The sequence below is a fragment of the Neoarius graeffei genome, chromosome 16 (assembly GCF_027579695.1).
Source record: "Neoarius graeffei isolate fNeoGra1 chromosome 16, fNeoGra1.pri, whole genome shotgun sequence".
NCBI classification, from domain to species: Eukaryota; Metazoa; Chordata; class Actinopteri; order Siluriformes; family Ariidae; genus Neoarius; species Neoarius graeffei.
The window spans coordinates 22474091-22490724 of record NC_083584.1 but is presented as its reverse complement, the minus strand read 5'-3'; the positions used below and the strand labels follow the sequence as shown (position 1 = coordinate 22490724).

The window sequence follows — 16634 nt, the reverse complement described above, 5'->3', positions numbered from 1 at the left end:
TTGTGTGAGAGAGAGAGAGAGAGAGTGTGTTTGCGAGAGTGTTTGAGTGTGTTTGCGAGAGTGTTTGAGAGTGTGTTTGCGAGAGTGTTTGAGAGTGTTTGCGAGAGTGTGTTTGAGTGTGTTTGCGAGAGTGTTTGAGAGTGTTTGCGAGAGTGTGTTTGAGAGTGTTTGCGAGAGTGTTTGAGTGTGTTTGTGTGTTTGCGAGAGTGTGTGTGTTTGCGAGAGTGTGTTTGAGTGTGTTTGTGTGTTTGCGAGTGTGTGTTTGAGTGTGTTTGTGTGTTTACGAGAGTGTTTGAATGTTTTGTGAGAGAGTGTTTGAGAGTGTGTTTGTGTTTGCGAGAGTGTTTGTGTGTGTTTGTGAGAGTGTTTGAGTGTGTGTTTGTGTGTTTGCGAGAGTGTGTTTGTGAGAGTGTTTGAGAGTGTGTTTGTGTATTTTGAGAGAGAGAGAGAGAGAGAGTGTGTGTGTTTTTGAAAGAGTGAGGTGGCATTCTGTCTTTGAGGTCTTAGAACTGTGTTTTATTCCAGAGCAGGTCGAGAGAGTAGCAGATGTTTGGGTCTCTGGCTCTGTGCCATCCATCTGTGGAAGCCTGTGTGTAATTAAAGCTCAGCAACGGAGAGGTAAAAACCAGGGCACTTGTGTTGTGGATACCATCTCTGGAGTTTTTTTTTTTTTGACCGTCTCTGTATTGTTTAACTGTGACTCCTTCCTGTTTACTCTGCTCTCCTCATGTTCACAAAATCCTCACGTTTACAGTCAGTTTGTGTTCAGATTACACACTTGCATGGAAAAGTATAACTGAAGCCACATGTGACAGTCAATCTGCACATGTGGCTTGAGATGGAGCGTGTTGATGGGCTCAGAAACGCTCTAGGACGTTAACACTTTCTGTTGAACACGGAACAGAACTTTAGGAACTGAAGATGCTCATAAAAAGGTAGTGAGTGTCGGATTGTGATGTTTGGCTGCCTCCTAACATCTGCTGTTTCTGATACCGTGGGATGTTGTTCAGCTCAAATGTTTGGCTCTGAGAAACGGTCTGGAGAACTTTAGAGCACCGGAGTGAGAAATATATTAATTTATTCTGGAATCATCTGTATTTATTTATTAAATATGTAGAGTGCCTAAATTCATTCATTAATTTATTGGAAGAAGGCCACGGAGATCCTGCTGCTCGGCTTTGATGCGCTTTTAGAGAAGAGTCTACCATCCCACCCCTCCCCCCGCGTCTTCATGCTGGGCATTGTGGGAAGGCTTGGGATAAGATGAACAGGAGTAGGAGCGTGGCTGAATAAGTACTGCTCTAATCACCACTATAATTATTGTAAATTATTGTTGTTTAATCAGTTGGTTGAGTAGGGAGCATGAGGTTTAAGGTCATATGATGAGCGTTTGCTGATTACACCATAATGAGACGGTGACGGCGTAGCTCACTCCGGCCCCGTCTAGTCCAGAAGGAACGATCTGAAGTGGGCCGCCTTGTGCAATAAATGTTGCAAACTATATACACCCTAAGAATACCAACCTATTTGCCAGAAAGAATCCAGAACGGCGAGGAATTGACCGAGAAGTGATTTTTCTTTCTTTTTTTTTGTTGAACTGCTCATTAAGGCTTAATGAGTCCATAACTTCATTAATAATTGTAATTAAGCAAATCTGGGTAGAAGTTTTATGCACCCTAGGTTCCCGTACCTTCATAGCACACAGAATCAAAATCAGTGAAGAATCAAGAGAGAAGAAGCGATTTGTGTGGAAACTGCTCGTTAGGGACTGATTAATTACTCCATATCTTCATTATTAATTGCAATTCTGCAAATTTGGGTAGAAGCTATATGCATCCCAGGCAGACCTACCTTCCTGCCAAAAAGACTAAAAATCGGTGAAGAATTGAGGGAGAGAGAAGAAGCGATTTTCGTGAAACGTGGACGACGACGACGGACAGCACATGATGGCATAAACTCATTCACTACGTTTACATGCACATAGAGAGAATCGAATTTCTGCCGTTGCTCGACTGAAATCGAAGTTCAAAATGCCATGTATACACCTTAATTCGGCTGAAATTGAACCGAACTTGATTTCTCGGAATCGAGCTACACGACCTAGATTATGTGATTTCTGCCGAGCTACTTTGTGCATGTATACCCTATCGAGCTAGTTGTCGAGCTACTTCCGGAAGTGACGAGACCACAAGCGGGAAACACAACAGCCTCGGTCAGCATGACAACAGTAGTAGCGAGCAGCAGAAGAGGTCAGGAGGAACAAACGAAGAAGAGAAAATGGGGATGTAGAGCTCTCTGAAGTGTGGGTGGAGCACAGAGGATGGCAGGACAAAGCTTCTGGTACTAATAGGCTTTTTATTGTCAGACTTTTCAGTTTAACAGCCTACTTTTATTCTTGAGAGAAGCGCGCGCGCTGTGTTCTAGTCCCGGGATGAGCTGTCCCCTCTGCTCTCCCTCTGCCTCCTTAAATAGGGCGCGGTTACTGGGAAGACACACAAACACAGGTTAATTACCGTCAGGTGAAGTGATTCTGCCACTCACCTTCCCTGGCTCCGCCCTCCTGTCACAGACCGGTGCTTGACCACGCCCCCACTGCCACAGGCAAGCAGAAACGTGCACTTCTGGAGCAATGAGGAGACAGAGTTCATGCTCATTCAGCTTAAGGAGTTGAATATATTCAAATTCATGGACGGGAGAAAAACGCGCAATGGAGAACACGGAACTGATAACTTTGTTTACACTCTTGAATAGCTCTTCTTCATGACGACAACCGGAAGTGTACCAACACGATGGGGCGTGTTGCGCCACCTGTGGCTCGGGTGCACAATGCACCTCACACAATAGCCCGATTTCAGTTGTGTGCATGTACGATTGGATTTCTCTGGCACCCTGCTGGGACCTTCAGCTCGATTACCGACAGCAGCTCGATTTGGATGTGCATGTAAACGTAGTCACTGTCTGTCGGCCAGATGAGCTAATAACGGTTTGTTGTCTTTGATCTTTGGCATTTATAATAAGAACATTATTATTAGGGCGGCACGGTGGTGTAGTGGTTAGCGCTGTCGCCTCACAGCAAGAAGGTCCGGGTTCGAGCCCCGTGGCCGGCGAGGGCCTTTCTGTGCGGAGTTTGCATGTTCTCCCCGTGTCCACGTGGGTTTCCTCCGGGTGCTCCGGTTTCCCCCACAGTCCAAAGACATGCAGGTTAGGTTAACTGGTGACTCTAAATTGAGCGTAGGTGTGAATGTGAGTGTGAATGGTTGTCTGTGTCTATGTGTCAGCCCTGTGATGACCTGGCGACTTGTCCAGGGTGTACCCCGCCTTTCGCCCATAGTCAGCTGGGATAGGCTCCAGCTTGCCTGCGACCCTGTAGAGCAGGATAAAGCGGCTAGAGATAATGAGATGAGATGAGACATTATTATTATTATTATTAAAGTCTGGAACAGGAGGAGTCACTCTCACAACCAAACCAATATTTCTTGCTCACACACTGTGCAAAGCTCTGTCTCGCCCTACGCCACACACTCAGCTTTACCATGAGCTGAGTGTGTGTTTTATTCTCTGGTCATATGTCACTGTACAGCTCATGAAGCCCGACATATATTCTCTCTCTCTCTCTCTCTCTCTCTCTCTCTCTCTCTCTCTCTCTCTCTCAAACCTTCCTACAGTCTCAGCGGCTCAGCTCTATTGACATGAGCACCTCTTTGACAGAAAGGTGTGTGTGTGTGAGAGAGAGGGAGGAGGGTGAGTAAGGGAAATTTGGTGAAGCGCAGTGACACCTGACTATTGTATTCTGCTTCGGTGTGTTTCAGAGTTGTTGTGTTATGTGCCTGCGTGTTTGCGGTGGGGGCTGGTGATTGGAGTAGAACTCATCACCATGCTGATGGTTTCTGATGGTTGCCATAGACACCGCCGTCGCAGATAACACATCTTTATTTGTATGACTGTCTGAGCACTAGCCCAAACACCACCTCCGTGTGTGTGTGTGTGTGTGTGTGTCTCTCTCTCTCACACACACTTGCATCTGCATGTGAGTGCGTGTGTTACTCCCACTTAAATATTGGTTAAACTGTAAGCGATGGCTTTCAGTAATATTGCACTCATCCATCTTTCCTTCTGGACTGGTGTTAATTAGCATTATTTCCACATTTTTTGCTTTTGCGTATTCGCTCCCTCACTCTTTTTTAAATTGCGCCCTGTCTTTCTGAATAACCCCGGGCTACGCTCTGTTTCTCCCTAGAGTCCTTAAGCTCACTCCACCCTCCGTATATTCTCCTCCCTCCCTTCTTTCTGCTCTTCCCCTTCTTTCCACCCCCCTCCTCCCCATCGCTTTCTGCTACTGAATGAGCCAGCCACACTACCCCTCCAGCCTCCTGTTCCCTCCTCCTTCCCTGCCCTTTTCTCCCCCTTTTACCGGCTGTTCATTTGTCGCACAAACTCCACACACACGCGCACGCACTCTCCATTACTCTCACGTCCAACTGCGTCCGCAAGGCTTTTCTGCATGGCGGGATTTTACTGTTATTGCAGTGTGCAGGCGTGTGGAATATAAAGGCTGTGTGCAGAAACGTGGAGTGTGTGTGTGTGGAGAAGCACGGATTAGAGGGGTAGTCTAATACAGAGAACTGGGTTTCTAAGCAGTAGGATTTCTCATCTTTCATGGAAGGACTATACCACGGTAAGCGTTTTTCCCTCCCACTCAGCACCGTATTGAAGGACACATCTGAATATAGGTGAAAGTGTGACCGTGGCTGTACTGTGTGTGTGTGTGTGTGTGCTGCCTTTCATGTCTCTGTGTGCTTTTTTTTTTTTTATTTAATTTTAAGGAGAAAGAACAAGTGGGTCTCTTACAGTTTAAACGCAGACATTTAAAGATGTTTTCCGTACGGATTTTAAACCTTTCTCAGCTCTGATTTCTGACTGCAATAGTGTAAATGTGGAACTCTCCAGCGCTAAAGAGATGATGTCTCTCGTTTCGTCCGTCCATCTGTCCTCCTTTGGCTTCGCGCCATCGAGTGTGTAACATCTACTTTGCTGAAGTGGCGATTACATCATTACAACCTCGGTGAATAACAGTGTCACTGTGACGGATAGCCTGTCTCACTGAGTGGAGCGGGCGAGTCACGGCATCCTTCTCTGGACTGGTTAATATTTAATGCTGCTTTTATTGCTTTGTTCTCTTTGACATATTGATCGAGAGTTGTCTTACACAAAACAAGTGGTCTTTTTTTTGCTGTTCGTATTGGCTTTCTGTAGGAATGTAGGTAAGAGGTATGAAAGTCTTGACATTAAATGTGAGGTGTATATTTAACAGCTTTTCCGCGAAATCGAGTCGTACGTGAGCCGATAGCTGACGAGGCGCGTAGCACCGAGTCGGCTATAAGCCGTGTATGACCAGATTGAGTGGAATAACTGTTTTATTTTATCCACATACTCTGTTTCTCAAAATCCAGTGAATTTTTATTTTTTGCAAATTCGATAAATAAAAACTTTATACAAAACGTCCGACAAAATGATTTCCGCTTAGAATGTAAACCAACCGGCGAAATGACAGTCGGTTGACACAAATGACTTGTGAAAAATGCTATAATGATAATTCTTGAAAAATAAAAAAGTTATGTTTTTCCCATCAAATACTTTTATTTCCTATTTTGTTTCTTTCTTTTTTTTGTATTTCTTGGGGTTTTCTTCTTCTTTAGGGTTTTTTGGCAGTTGGCAAACCAGCTTAACGGTAGCCTGGGAAATCCCATGCTGCTTTGCGCAGTCGTTCCGATCTGAAAAGACAGCATGGAAACTATGGTCTAAAGGCTCGCCTGAGTTAGGGAGCCAATCAGAGAGTGGGGAGGGGTGGAAAGACGGTGACGCGTACTACTCGACAAACGGAAGCTTGTAGTTTATTTGGGACTGTTTACAGATCACATTTAACATGGCGGCGAGCGATACGAACCAAACTTTCGATCAAGCTTTAGACACTGTTCTGAATAGTTTAGAGCGAAAGTTTGTTTTAAAAAAAGAACAGCGTTTGGCGTTACAGTCTTTCTTCGTCGCTCTAACTACGTCACCGGGTACAGCTGCCATGATTGGCCATGGGCTACGTATACGCCAAATGATAGACATTCGCAACGTCCAATAAACGGCCGTTGACGATCGTGAACCACACCTCCCCTACGAGAAATTCAATAGGCGGATTCCAGACCATATTTCACTTGTGATGTGGTCTGGTGTTAACCAGACTAGCTTAACGGTGCATTACCACCACCGACTGCGCTGGAGTGTGGAACAGGAGATATTGGGAGGGGAAAAACTATATTCTTTTAGCTATTTCTGTTTCTTTTAAATGCTTTATAACAGGGCTTTTCAAAGTGTGGGGTGTGCCTCCCCTAGGGGGCGCCAGAGTTCTTCAGGGGGTGCGCAACGTGAGGAAAAATAAACCAGAATAAGTTACTTTTGCGGACATTTAGCGAACTTGAGCTAGCCTTTGCCAGAGACAAAATGGATTGATTTTTAGTGATCTACTTCGTTCACATCATTCAATTGGAGTACGTTTTTTTTTTTAATTTAGTGTGAACGTATCCAGCTAGCTAACATTTTACAACTTTTGTTTGGTCTTTGTTTGTATATAGCTTCAAGATAATACTCCAAGTCTAATTCAACTTCTGTCATCAAAATTCTGCTTCGTTTTGTGTTTCTGCAGGTCATTTCTTTGCTCTGATCATTTGATAATCACTGTTGTAAGATTACTGGGTCGCCAAAGCACAAGACTGTGTGATGACATTCAAATTTGCTTGCTTGGTGTTTTCAAAGTCTGGCTTGTTTGTTCATCCATCCATCCTGTTCATTCATTCATATTCAGTAAGTGTTGTATGCTGGTCCAGATCAGGGCGAATGAGAGACTTAGACTTACTTTATTGTCATTCAGATTTGCATCAAACAATACACATCAGAACGAGATTTCGTTGCTTTGGCTCAGTGTAGTGCAGAACGAAACAGCAGCAAGTATAGCCTATTACCTGAGAAATATATGAATAAATAAATATAATATAATAGAAAACTGGGGCGGCATGGTGGTGTAGTGGTTAGTACTGTCGCCTCACAGCAAGAAGGTCCTGGGTTCGAGTCCTGGGGCCGGCGAGGGCCTTTCTGTGTGGAGTTTGCATGTTCTCCCCGTGTCCGCGTGGGTTTCCTCCGGGTGCTCCGGTTTCCCCCACAGTCCAAAGACATGCAGGTTAGGTTAACTGGTGACTCTAAATTGAGCGTAGGTGTGAATGTGAGTGTGAATGGTTGTCTGTGTCTATGTGTCAGCCCTGTGATGACCTGGCGACTTGTCCAGGGTGTACCCCGCCTTTCGCCCGTAGTCAGCTGGGATAGGCTCCAGCTTGCCTGCGACCCTGTAGAACAGGATAAAGCGGCTAGAGATAATGAGATGAGATAATAGAAAACTGTGTATAAAGTCCTATATACAATATAAAGTATATTGCTTAGGTGGTGGTGGTGGGGATTTTCAGTTCAACAGTCTTATGGCATGTGGGAAAAAAGCTGTTGTAGAACCTGGCTGTTCTACTCCGGAGGCTGCATAGCCTCTTTCCAGAAACCAGCAGCGAGAACAGTCCATAGAGATCTTGCAGTCACGTGACCGGAAAGTTAACAGCCGCCATCTTGTCGGTAAAAAACACCGCTGAATACTGCTGCACTCGTGTACAGAATGGATCAATTTCAACCGACGGACTACACGGCTCATTTTTCTAATGAACAGATAACTAGATATATGTCTAAAATAAACGATCTACAGATTAGTGACCCTTATGGCTTACCGGACGGAGTTTTCACGACCGTGTCAGTGGATATGGAACTGCCAGCGGAATACCCAGACGTGTATAATTACCTCATTAACTTTCCCTCGCTGTTCAGTGGCGAAGCACTGCGTGCTTATAAATCTCTGCACAGTTATCTTTACAGAAATTCAGGATTTGTCAGCGACTCAGATGTGGCATCTTGTAAACAAGAAAATAACAATCCTCATTGGACGGGTAAGTCACCTAAGTATTGAGTATAGCACTGACCAGCCGATTATAGAATAGAATAAGGTAATTCCAGCTGTAATTCCAAATTGTCCGTCTTGTTTACCATGGATCTGGCGTTGGAGAGGTAGAGGCTTAGCAGTGGAGATTTGAGTGGCTGTTTTCTGAGCTTAGTCAACAGGCCGGCTCTACAGCCTCGCTTTTGCTTCCTCTCCCAATGCCGCCTCCTTCGCTTTGCTTCCGATAACAATCCACGGAGACCCCGCTGGTCTCGCTATCTCGTCCGGAATGTTGTGCATGCGATGGAAATCGCTACAAACCGTCATTTTCTGCTGGAAACCAATGTCCAGTAAGTCCATACAGTTGTAGTGGATATTGAAGTCCGATACAGACGAACAACACGCAAAAATACACACAAAAAACGTGCACAGGTAGGGAGAGCTTGTAGCCGCAGCCGTTGTAGTAGAATTGTATATAGTCGGGTTTTCCAGAAGAAAAGGTAGAAGTAGAAGCAGAAGTAGAAGCCGGAAGTATGGCGTTTGACTGACAAGATGGCGTCTGTTACAATCTGGATCGGCTGTGACGTCACATGCAAGTGCTCCATAGTGGGGGTGGGAGGCGTCTCTGCTGATGTTGCGAGCCCTGGTCAGGCAGCGTTTTTCTGTAATATCCTGTATCGGAGGAAGTGAAGTCCCGATGATTTTCTCCGCTGCTTTCTATAGTGCCTCTGTAGAAAGTGGTGAGAATTGGAGGGGGGAGATGTGCCACCTTCATCCAGTGCAGAAAGTGCATGCGCTTCTGAGCCCTCTTTACAAGGGCCCCGGTGTGATGGGACCAGGTCAGAGTGTCCGTTATCTGCACCTCCAGGAACTTTGTGCTGCTGTGTCGTTGATTATGAGTGGTGTGTGAGTGGGCCGGCTTCTCCTAAAGTTGACAGTGATCTCCTTGGTTCTGGCGACATTCAGGACCAGGTTGCTGGTTTTGCACCAGTCCACTAGGTTTATCACCTCCTCTCTGTAGGCCACGTCATTGTCACCTTCGATAAGGTCCACTACTGTTGTCTGTTGAGAGAGAGAGAGCGAGAGAGAGAGAGAGAGAGAGAGAGACCGAGAGGCCCGAAGGGCAGTGTGGAAGTAGGATTCAGAGGCCTGCTTCTAACCCCCACACACCATCCACCCCTATTTCTGCCCTCAAGGACTGGAATCAAAGAGGAGGGAGGTGTGCGCGTGTACATGCATGAGTGTCTCAAATCCATAATGACGATTTACCCATTCTGATGAGCTAAATAAAATCAGTGTTTCAGCTTGATGAGAAGGTTGTAGGTGTGCTCATTTTTAAAGGGGAACTGAAGTCATTTTTAAACTTGCTTTTATTTCTTGATTAACGTGTTATTCAATTACATTTTCGGTTTTATTAACCTTATATCGTGACTCGTATTGGCATATCATAGTACACTTATCGGCCTTTTCGGTTTTTAGCCACGTTGAATGTAGTTCGTGTGGTCCACGGCAGGCGTCGCTTATCCGCGCGATGTTCACGAGACTCGTGCGAGACTTCAAACGTGAAGTGTCAGCGCCGCCATTTTGAAAACTGTTTACACAGCGGGCAGATCGCCATATCATTCCAATTTGGATTAATTTCGAGATTCAACAGCTTCATCAGTGATGGAGATTATTCCATACGACTTCGAACCAACGTGGAGTAGAGAAGAGTTGGAAAGACGACAGGATAAGGACGAGTCCGTCACGCTGGTATTTACGTCATTACCGTCGCACAGTTAAAACGTGCCAGATCAGGCAGCTGGTGGGTTTTTAAATTAATGAATACATGCATGTACTTTTGTGATTTAAATCCATATTATACTGAGCGCATTTCAAACATAATCCTCACTAAGGTTTCGGACGGCACTACAGAATGGCGTCCCCGCTATACAGTGCCCTATATAGTGAGTAGGGAGCGATTTCGGACACGGAAAACTTCTGGCTTGATTACATCAGCATTCGAAAGAGGGCGCGCGCGTCTTTTGACAACGTTGGCAGATGTCGGTCGCTTTGATTTCCGCTGTACGTTTTACTTCTGTCCTACGATGTCTCGTACAGGTCTCAGCGAATCTCGTTCACGGCCATCGCTCTGACATATGGACTGATATATGGGTCAGTCCATGAAATGGGGTTACCAAAATGTGACATAGAGGGAGTCAAAACAATTTACAACTGAAAACAACGTTTATTTCCATGAAGCATTGACCATATAAGAAAATATAACATAGTTGTTAAGATAACTCTTGCTCTACAATGTATGATAAAATCCATAAATATTTACCCGGTTGCTAATGTAACAAGGACACGAACAAGCTTTTAAAAATAAAGGAAAAATATTGATAAAATCAATTTTTTGCTTTTATTTGCTTACTTTAAACATTAACACTGAATAATAATTCATTAGAAATATTAGTTCAACATCATAAACACTGAAAATATGAAATACCAGTATTTCACAAACTTCATAAAATCTCTTTAAGATTTGAACAATAACAACAGTCATTAACAGGAAACAGTTTCATCCTATATGGGGTAAATGAGATTATTGAATTCATTACTTTACTTAGTCACACTTATATCTGCACTTCTCTAGAGCACGTGTTGTGGCGCGTGAGATCCCGCGAGAAGTTCTCTCGCGTCAGTTCAGCTGACCTAGATTGAGTAAATAGTTCTCGCAGGTTGTGAACGAACCAGGAAGTGAGTGGACGCTAAGTTAGGATGTGAGAAAAAACATCGATAATTTCTTTTATTGCCGTTTGTTTAAATTTCTTTCTACCTACATCGTTTTATAGTATATTCTTCTTTATATTAAAAACATCAATCATGATTTCAACTCGTTTTATCATTTTTTATAAGCCTGGTTTCTAACGTAACACGGTAGGACACCACAATGTTACGTTCACAACCTATTTTTAATGGATGAATTCGAAGCTAAATAGTTTATAGAACCTTCTTAACTTTATTATGCGAGTGTAAAACTAAATTGCAAGTACCATGAAACTAATTTTATTGAAATTCTCAGAAAGTAATGAAGGTTTATTTAAGCTCAAAGTCAGCAAATATTCCATGTCACAAAAAACGTGTCATCCGTGTCCAGTCACAGGGGAAGAAAATGTTTCACATTTCTTTATTTCAAAAGAAAACTTCATTTTTTAATTTATTTTATTTCTTCAAACAATATTTATGGATAATCTGCTAAATATTTCTTTAAATCATGGAAATTAAAGATGAAATGATTATGTAAACCCGGACCAATGAAAAGTAACATCATTTCATGGACTGACCCATATTACAGAGCATATTTCAATCACTCATAAGTTGGTATAGCAGTGACAAAATAGCGATCAGAAATGCATTCCGATATTTAATAAAATGAGAGAAATAATAGAATTTTGATGATTAAAAAATTTGCCTTCAGTTCCCCTTTAAACACAGCTGCTGCTGCAGTGTGATTGTCTAATGCATACGCTTTATAACAAAAGATCAGTAGTTAGTCATCATTGCCGTATTTTCTCATCACCCAGCCCTGGACTAAAACAGCACCAGAGTAAATGGAATGTAAACCAGTTCAATCACAGAATACTGATAAACGTTCTGCTGTCGACAGCAATGTCCTTTTTCAGGCAGTGTCACAGGAACATCCTTGAATTCAATCCCCGGGATATTGTTTATGATGTGTAATGGAGCAGCTGCTGATCTGTGCTGTTTGAAGGACACAGTCGCTTCATTACCTCCCGTTTCCTGTGAGTGAATCCGTACACAGCCACGGAGCCACTGGCCTCGGATGCCTGACCTTGTCAGAGCCCTGGTGGTTCAGCACTCCTCCGTGGTCGAGAATCTTGGGAAATCAAATCCGACTGCTTCTGTTAGTAACAAGGATGTTACTCTCCGGTTAAGAGTACGTTGTGCGCATTCTGGCTGCCGCTTCTCACCGGTGCTTATTTTATTTTATTTTATTTTCTCTCCTTTAATTATTACATTTTGTGTGTGTACTTTGTTTTTGTTTGAGTGTTTTGTCCGCCGGTTGTGGTGTAGCTCCGGACCCAGTTTTGGGCGTCGGTTCCCTCCAGGCCTTGGTTCGCTGTGGATGATGCCTGTACTCGTAGCTATGGACTGCAGTGAGCTTGTTGCTCATTTTAACATCATGTGCCCCTTTTCCACCAAAGCAGTTCCAGGGCTGGTTCGGGGCCAGTGCTTAGTTTGGAACCGGGTTTTCTGTTTCCACTGACAAAGAACTGGCTCTGGGGCCAGAAAAACCGGTTCCAGGCTAGCACCAACTCTCTGCTGGGCCAGAGGAAAGAACCGCTTAGGTCAGCGGGGGGGCGGAGTTGTTAAGACCAACAACAATAACAAGACCGCAAAAGATCGCCATTTTTAAGCGACGAGAAGCCGCAGCTGTACAAATGCGAAGTCGTCCATTATTATTGTTGTTGTTGCTGCTGCTTCTTCCGTGTTGTTTTTGCGTCGATATTCGCGCCAAGGTTTATGCAAACGTAGCGACGTAACTGACGTATACAGCGACGTAATGACGTGTCTTCCCTTAGCACCGCGAGCTATGGAAAAGCAAACTGGTTCTCAGCTGGCTCGCGAGTTGAACGAGTTGTGAACCAGCGCTGGCCCCGAACCAGCCCTGGAACTGATTTGGTGGAAAAGAGGCAATGGTTGTCCAGCGCTCTGTGCTTGGCGTGATGTTTCGAGTGATGTTGCTCGGTGGCGTCACACCGGCTGTGCAGGCGGTTTGGGACATTCCAGCACTCTGCGTGGATCGCTTTGTGGATCCATGGCGCGGTGTTCCGAGTGACGTTGCGTGGCGGCGGCTGTGCGGGACTTGTTTTCGTGCGCCTTTTAGTGGGACTGTGGCTGCTACACCATTGGAATGACATCCTGACCTTTATTTGGTGGACTTTTTTTTTTCCTATAATTGTAAAGCAACCTTGGGTTTTGAGAAAGGCGCTATGTAAATTGAACTACTTATTATTATTATTATTATTATTATTATTATTATTATTATTATGTGGTGTGTCCTGCATGGATAATGGGAAGGCTGGCACAGAGGACTTTGTAATTTACAGAGCAGTTCAGTGCTGTGGTCATAGTTCAACTGGCCAACTGCTCTGCTCAGAGCTGTAACATTTAAGCTGACACGGTCACATGCTCTGAATTTTTGTATTTTTTTTTCTTTATTTTTGGCAGCAGAAGTATGTCAAATACCCAGTGGATGGAATGCAAGTCCATCACTGAGCACCTACCATCATTCATACCTAGGGGCAATTCAGTGTAGCCAGTCCACTTAGTGGTATATCTTTTAGGAGGTGAACGAAAATCGAGACCATGCCCAGGAATTCATAGATCATAACCCAAGCCCAGGATTGTCGTCGGGTGGTAATGCTACCTGCTACACCACCCTGCCACCCAAACACTTGGTTGGCAGGTTTGGACAAGCCACCATTTAACTTGGAGGCAAGCACTTTGCTTCCACAGTACGTTCAAATGCTATTAGCTGAAAAGACATATATTGAAAAATGGCATTAACTTGATCATGGTCATAAGAGTGGCAAGTATTTTGATTCAGATTTGGATAAGAACTGATCTCATTCAGTGCGTTTACATGCACATAGAGAAAATCGAATTTCTGCCGTTGCTCGACTGAAATCGAAGTTCTAAATGCCATGGAAACACCTTAGCTCTGCTGAAATCGAACCGAACTTGATTTCTTGTAATCAAGCTACACGACCTAGATTATGCGATTTTAGCCGAGCTACTTAGTGCATGTAAACCCTATCGAGCTACGTAGTCGAGCTACTTACTTCAGCACTGCCCCTTCTGGAAGTGACGAGTGACGAGACAACAAGCGGGAAACACAACAGCCTCGGTCGGCATGACAACGAACCATGACAACGGCATGAATCTTTTCTTTTTGTGGCATTGTTTGCACTGTTAAAATTTAGCTCACTTACTGTATCACCAAATACATCTGTACAGCTGTTGCATAGCTGTGAATTGTGTACATAAACAAGTCATTGTATTTGTGTGTGTGTGTGTATATAGATGTCCAACATCTGAAGAATGTCAATAAAAACAAAACAATTGAACTTTTTTGTGTGTTTATTAAGACATAAGTTAAATTGTAAGCAAAAAATGGACTTTAGAAAAATATACAATTGTGCAAAATAAGTTGTCTTACAAAACAGTGGTCTGCGCAGGACAATTTGTAGCCATACAGTCTGTTAGAGCAAGCCTAACAGCTTGAGCACGGAACTTGTGAACACGGAACTGCCAGTGTTGCCAGATTGGGAGGTTTTAAGTGCATTTTGGCGGATTTGAACATGTTTTGGGCTGGAAAACGTCAGCAGTATCTGGCAACACTGCTGATAACTTTGTTTATACTCTTGAATAGCTCTTCTTCATGACGACAACCGGACGTGTACCAACACGATGGGGCGTGTAGCGCCACCTGTGGCTCGGTTGCACAATGTACCTCACACAATAGCTCGATTTCCTTGTGTGCATGTAGGATTGGATTTCTCTGGCACCCCTGCTGGGACCCTTTGCTCGATTACCGACAGCAGCTCGATTTCAATATGCATGTAAACACACTGACTGACTATTCTATCCACGTTCACTGGATATAAGCAGTCGTGCGCTCTGATTGGCTACTCTATTACTAGGCTATCAGCTCATATACCGTGAGTAGAGAAAAACAAAATGGCGGCGCGTGTTGCTGAACCAACCGAGGACGAAATAAAAGCTCTACTCCAAAACAAAATCCACAAAAAAAGCAACAAAATATGGAATGAAAGTATTTGATGGTAAGAACGTAATTTATTATTTTTCAAGAATTATCATCATCATAGCATTTTTCACAAATTGCTACTTTCATTTCGCCGGTTTGTTTACATTCTAAGTGGAAATGATTTTGTTGGACATTTTGTGTAAAGTTTTTATTTATCGAATTTGCAAAAAAAAAAAAAGTTCTGTTTCTCAAAATCCAGTGAACGTGGATAGGATAAAATAGCTATTCCACGAAATCGAGTCGTACATGAGCTGATAGTCGACAAGGCGCTACGTGTGTCAGCTGTCAGCTCATGTACGACTCGATTTCATGGAATATCTGTTAAATAAATATAGACAGACCAAATCTGTAAAGAAATACAAACGAAACTAAAGGAAAAGTTCGATCTGGCTGCATCAAACAAGGGAGGTGTGAATCTAAAAATGAAAATGAAGCCTTGGTTTAAACAGCCTAACAGGTTTCCGAAAGCGATCCCGCGACTAAATGGCAATTCCTGAATATAGACTACAGATGAATATGGATATCGGCACTTTAAAAAGACCATCTCGGTAGCTGCTAGCGGCATCGATTTCACCTTGAGCTTCTCAGGCATTCAGTTAGCATATCCTGGAAGGCACATAGTAACTTTCAGACAGCTTTACATCGGGTATGTTGGAGGGCGAGAGTCTGATGATTAGTAGGCTGAGGTGTATCTGCGACCTACAGACACACAGGAGCCTGCAGTGTCAGACCTCAGTCCTGTGGTATCTGCACAGATCCACACTTCTGCAGCAGTGCTAGTCTGGGTGGGAGGAGGGGAATTCCTGCGTCCTCAATATTCCCGGTGCACGTTTTGATGTAGCGGGTGAGAGGACGAGGGCAAAGGAAGGGGTGGGGAGGGAAGAGGAGGAAAAAGACCGTCTGGGCCAATGAAAGGCCGATGAAATCACCGATGGCATGCTTCATATGTGCGCCCGCTCTTTCTCTGCTCTCCTGTGCGCCTGTGTAATTACTCAGCTCTGTAATTGCCGGGTTGTGCACTCTGTCACAAAGCAGGAGACTGTCTTCAGCAACAAAGCCGCTCACTGTCTACAAATGCAAAAGGACAATCAATCATGGCTGCTTAAGTCGTACTGAGCTATTCGTCTCAAGCTCTTTCAGGAGAGCTCCATGCCGCCCGCTGGACAGCAATGAGCGATCTATCGAGCGCCTTACAGGTCTCGTGGTTTTTTTTTTTTTTTTTATCATCAGCACAGTGCTGCTGATGGAGCCGGTGCTTGAGAGCTGTTTCATTTAATGTAGAAATAAAAAAAAAAAAAAAAAGTAACGACTTTTTTTACAAGTTGTATTTTTGACTGAGTACAAGGTCAGACATTTAGCCATTATATCTTGGATTACAATTAAACGAGAACTGAAGTCATTTTTAAACTCGCTTTATTTCTTAATTAACGTGATATTCAATTACGCTTTCGGTTTGAGTAACCTTGTATCGTAACCCGTTTTGGCAACTAATTACAATTAAATATTATACTTATTCGGTTTTTAGCCATGTCGAATTTAGTTCGTTTGGTCCACGGTAGGTGTCGCTTATCCGCGCAGTCTTTACGAGACTTGTGCGAGACTTCGAAACGTGACGTGTCGGCGCCGCCATTTTGAAAGCTGTTTTCCAAACAAAATATTGCACAAAAACGAGTTTAAATGACGATTACAGCCGACTTTTTTTTTTTTTCAAACTTTCCTGATTGCTGTCAAAACAAACAAAACTTCCGGCTTGATTACGTCAGCATTCGAAAGAGGCAAAGGCGC

General features: G+C 43.8%; 1 protein-coding gene across 4 annotated transcripts in view; it reads left to right on the top strand.

Annotated features, from left to right (window-relative positions):
- The window catches only part of ptk2aa (protein tyrosine kinase 2aa), a 336131-nt gene that overhangs the window by 62175 nt on the left and 257322 nt on the right, over window positions 1–16634 (top strand). For 2 of the 4 annotated variants that reach the window (XM_060942651.1, XM_060942650.1), the window contains exon 1: window positions 4467–4675. The exons of the other annotated variants lie outside the window; for them this stretch is intronic. In XM_060942651.1, the coding sequence (XP_060798634.1) occupies window positions 4657–4675 (19 nt within the window). In that variant the 5' untranslated portion in view covers window positions 4467–4656. Of the gene's footprint in view, window positions 1–4466; window positions 4676–16634 lie in introns of those variants that run through there. 4 annotated transcript variants of the gene reach the window in all.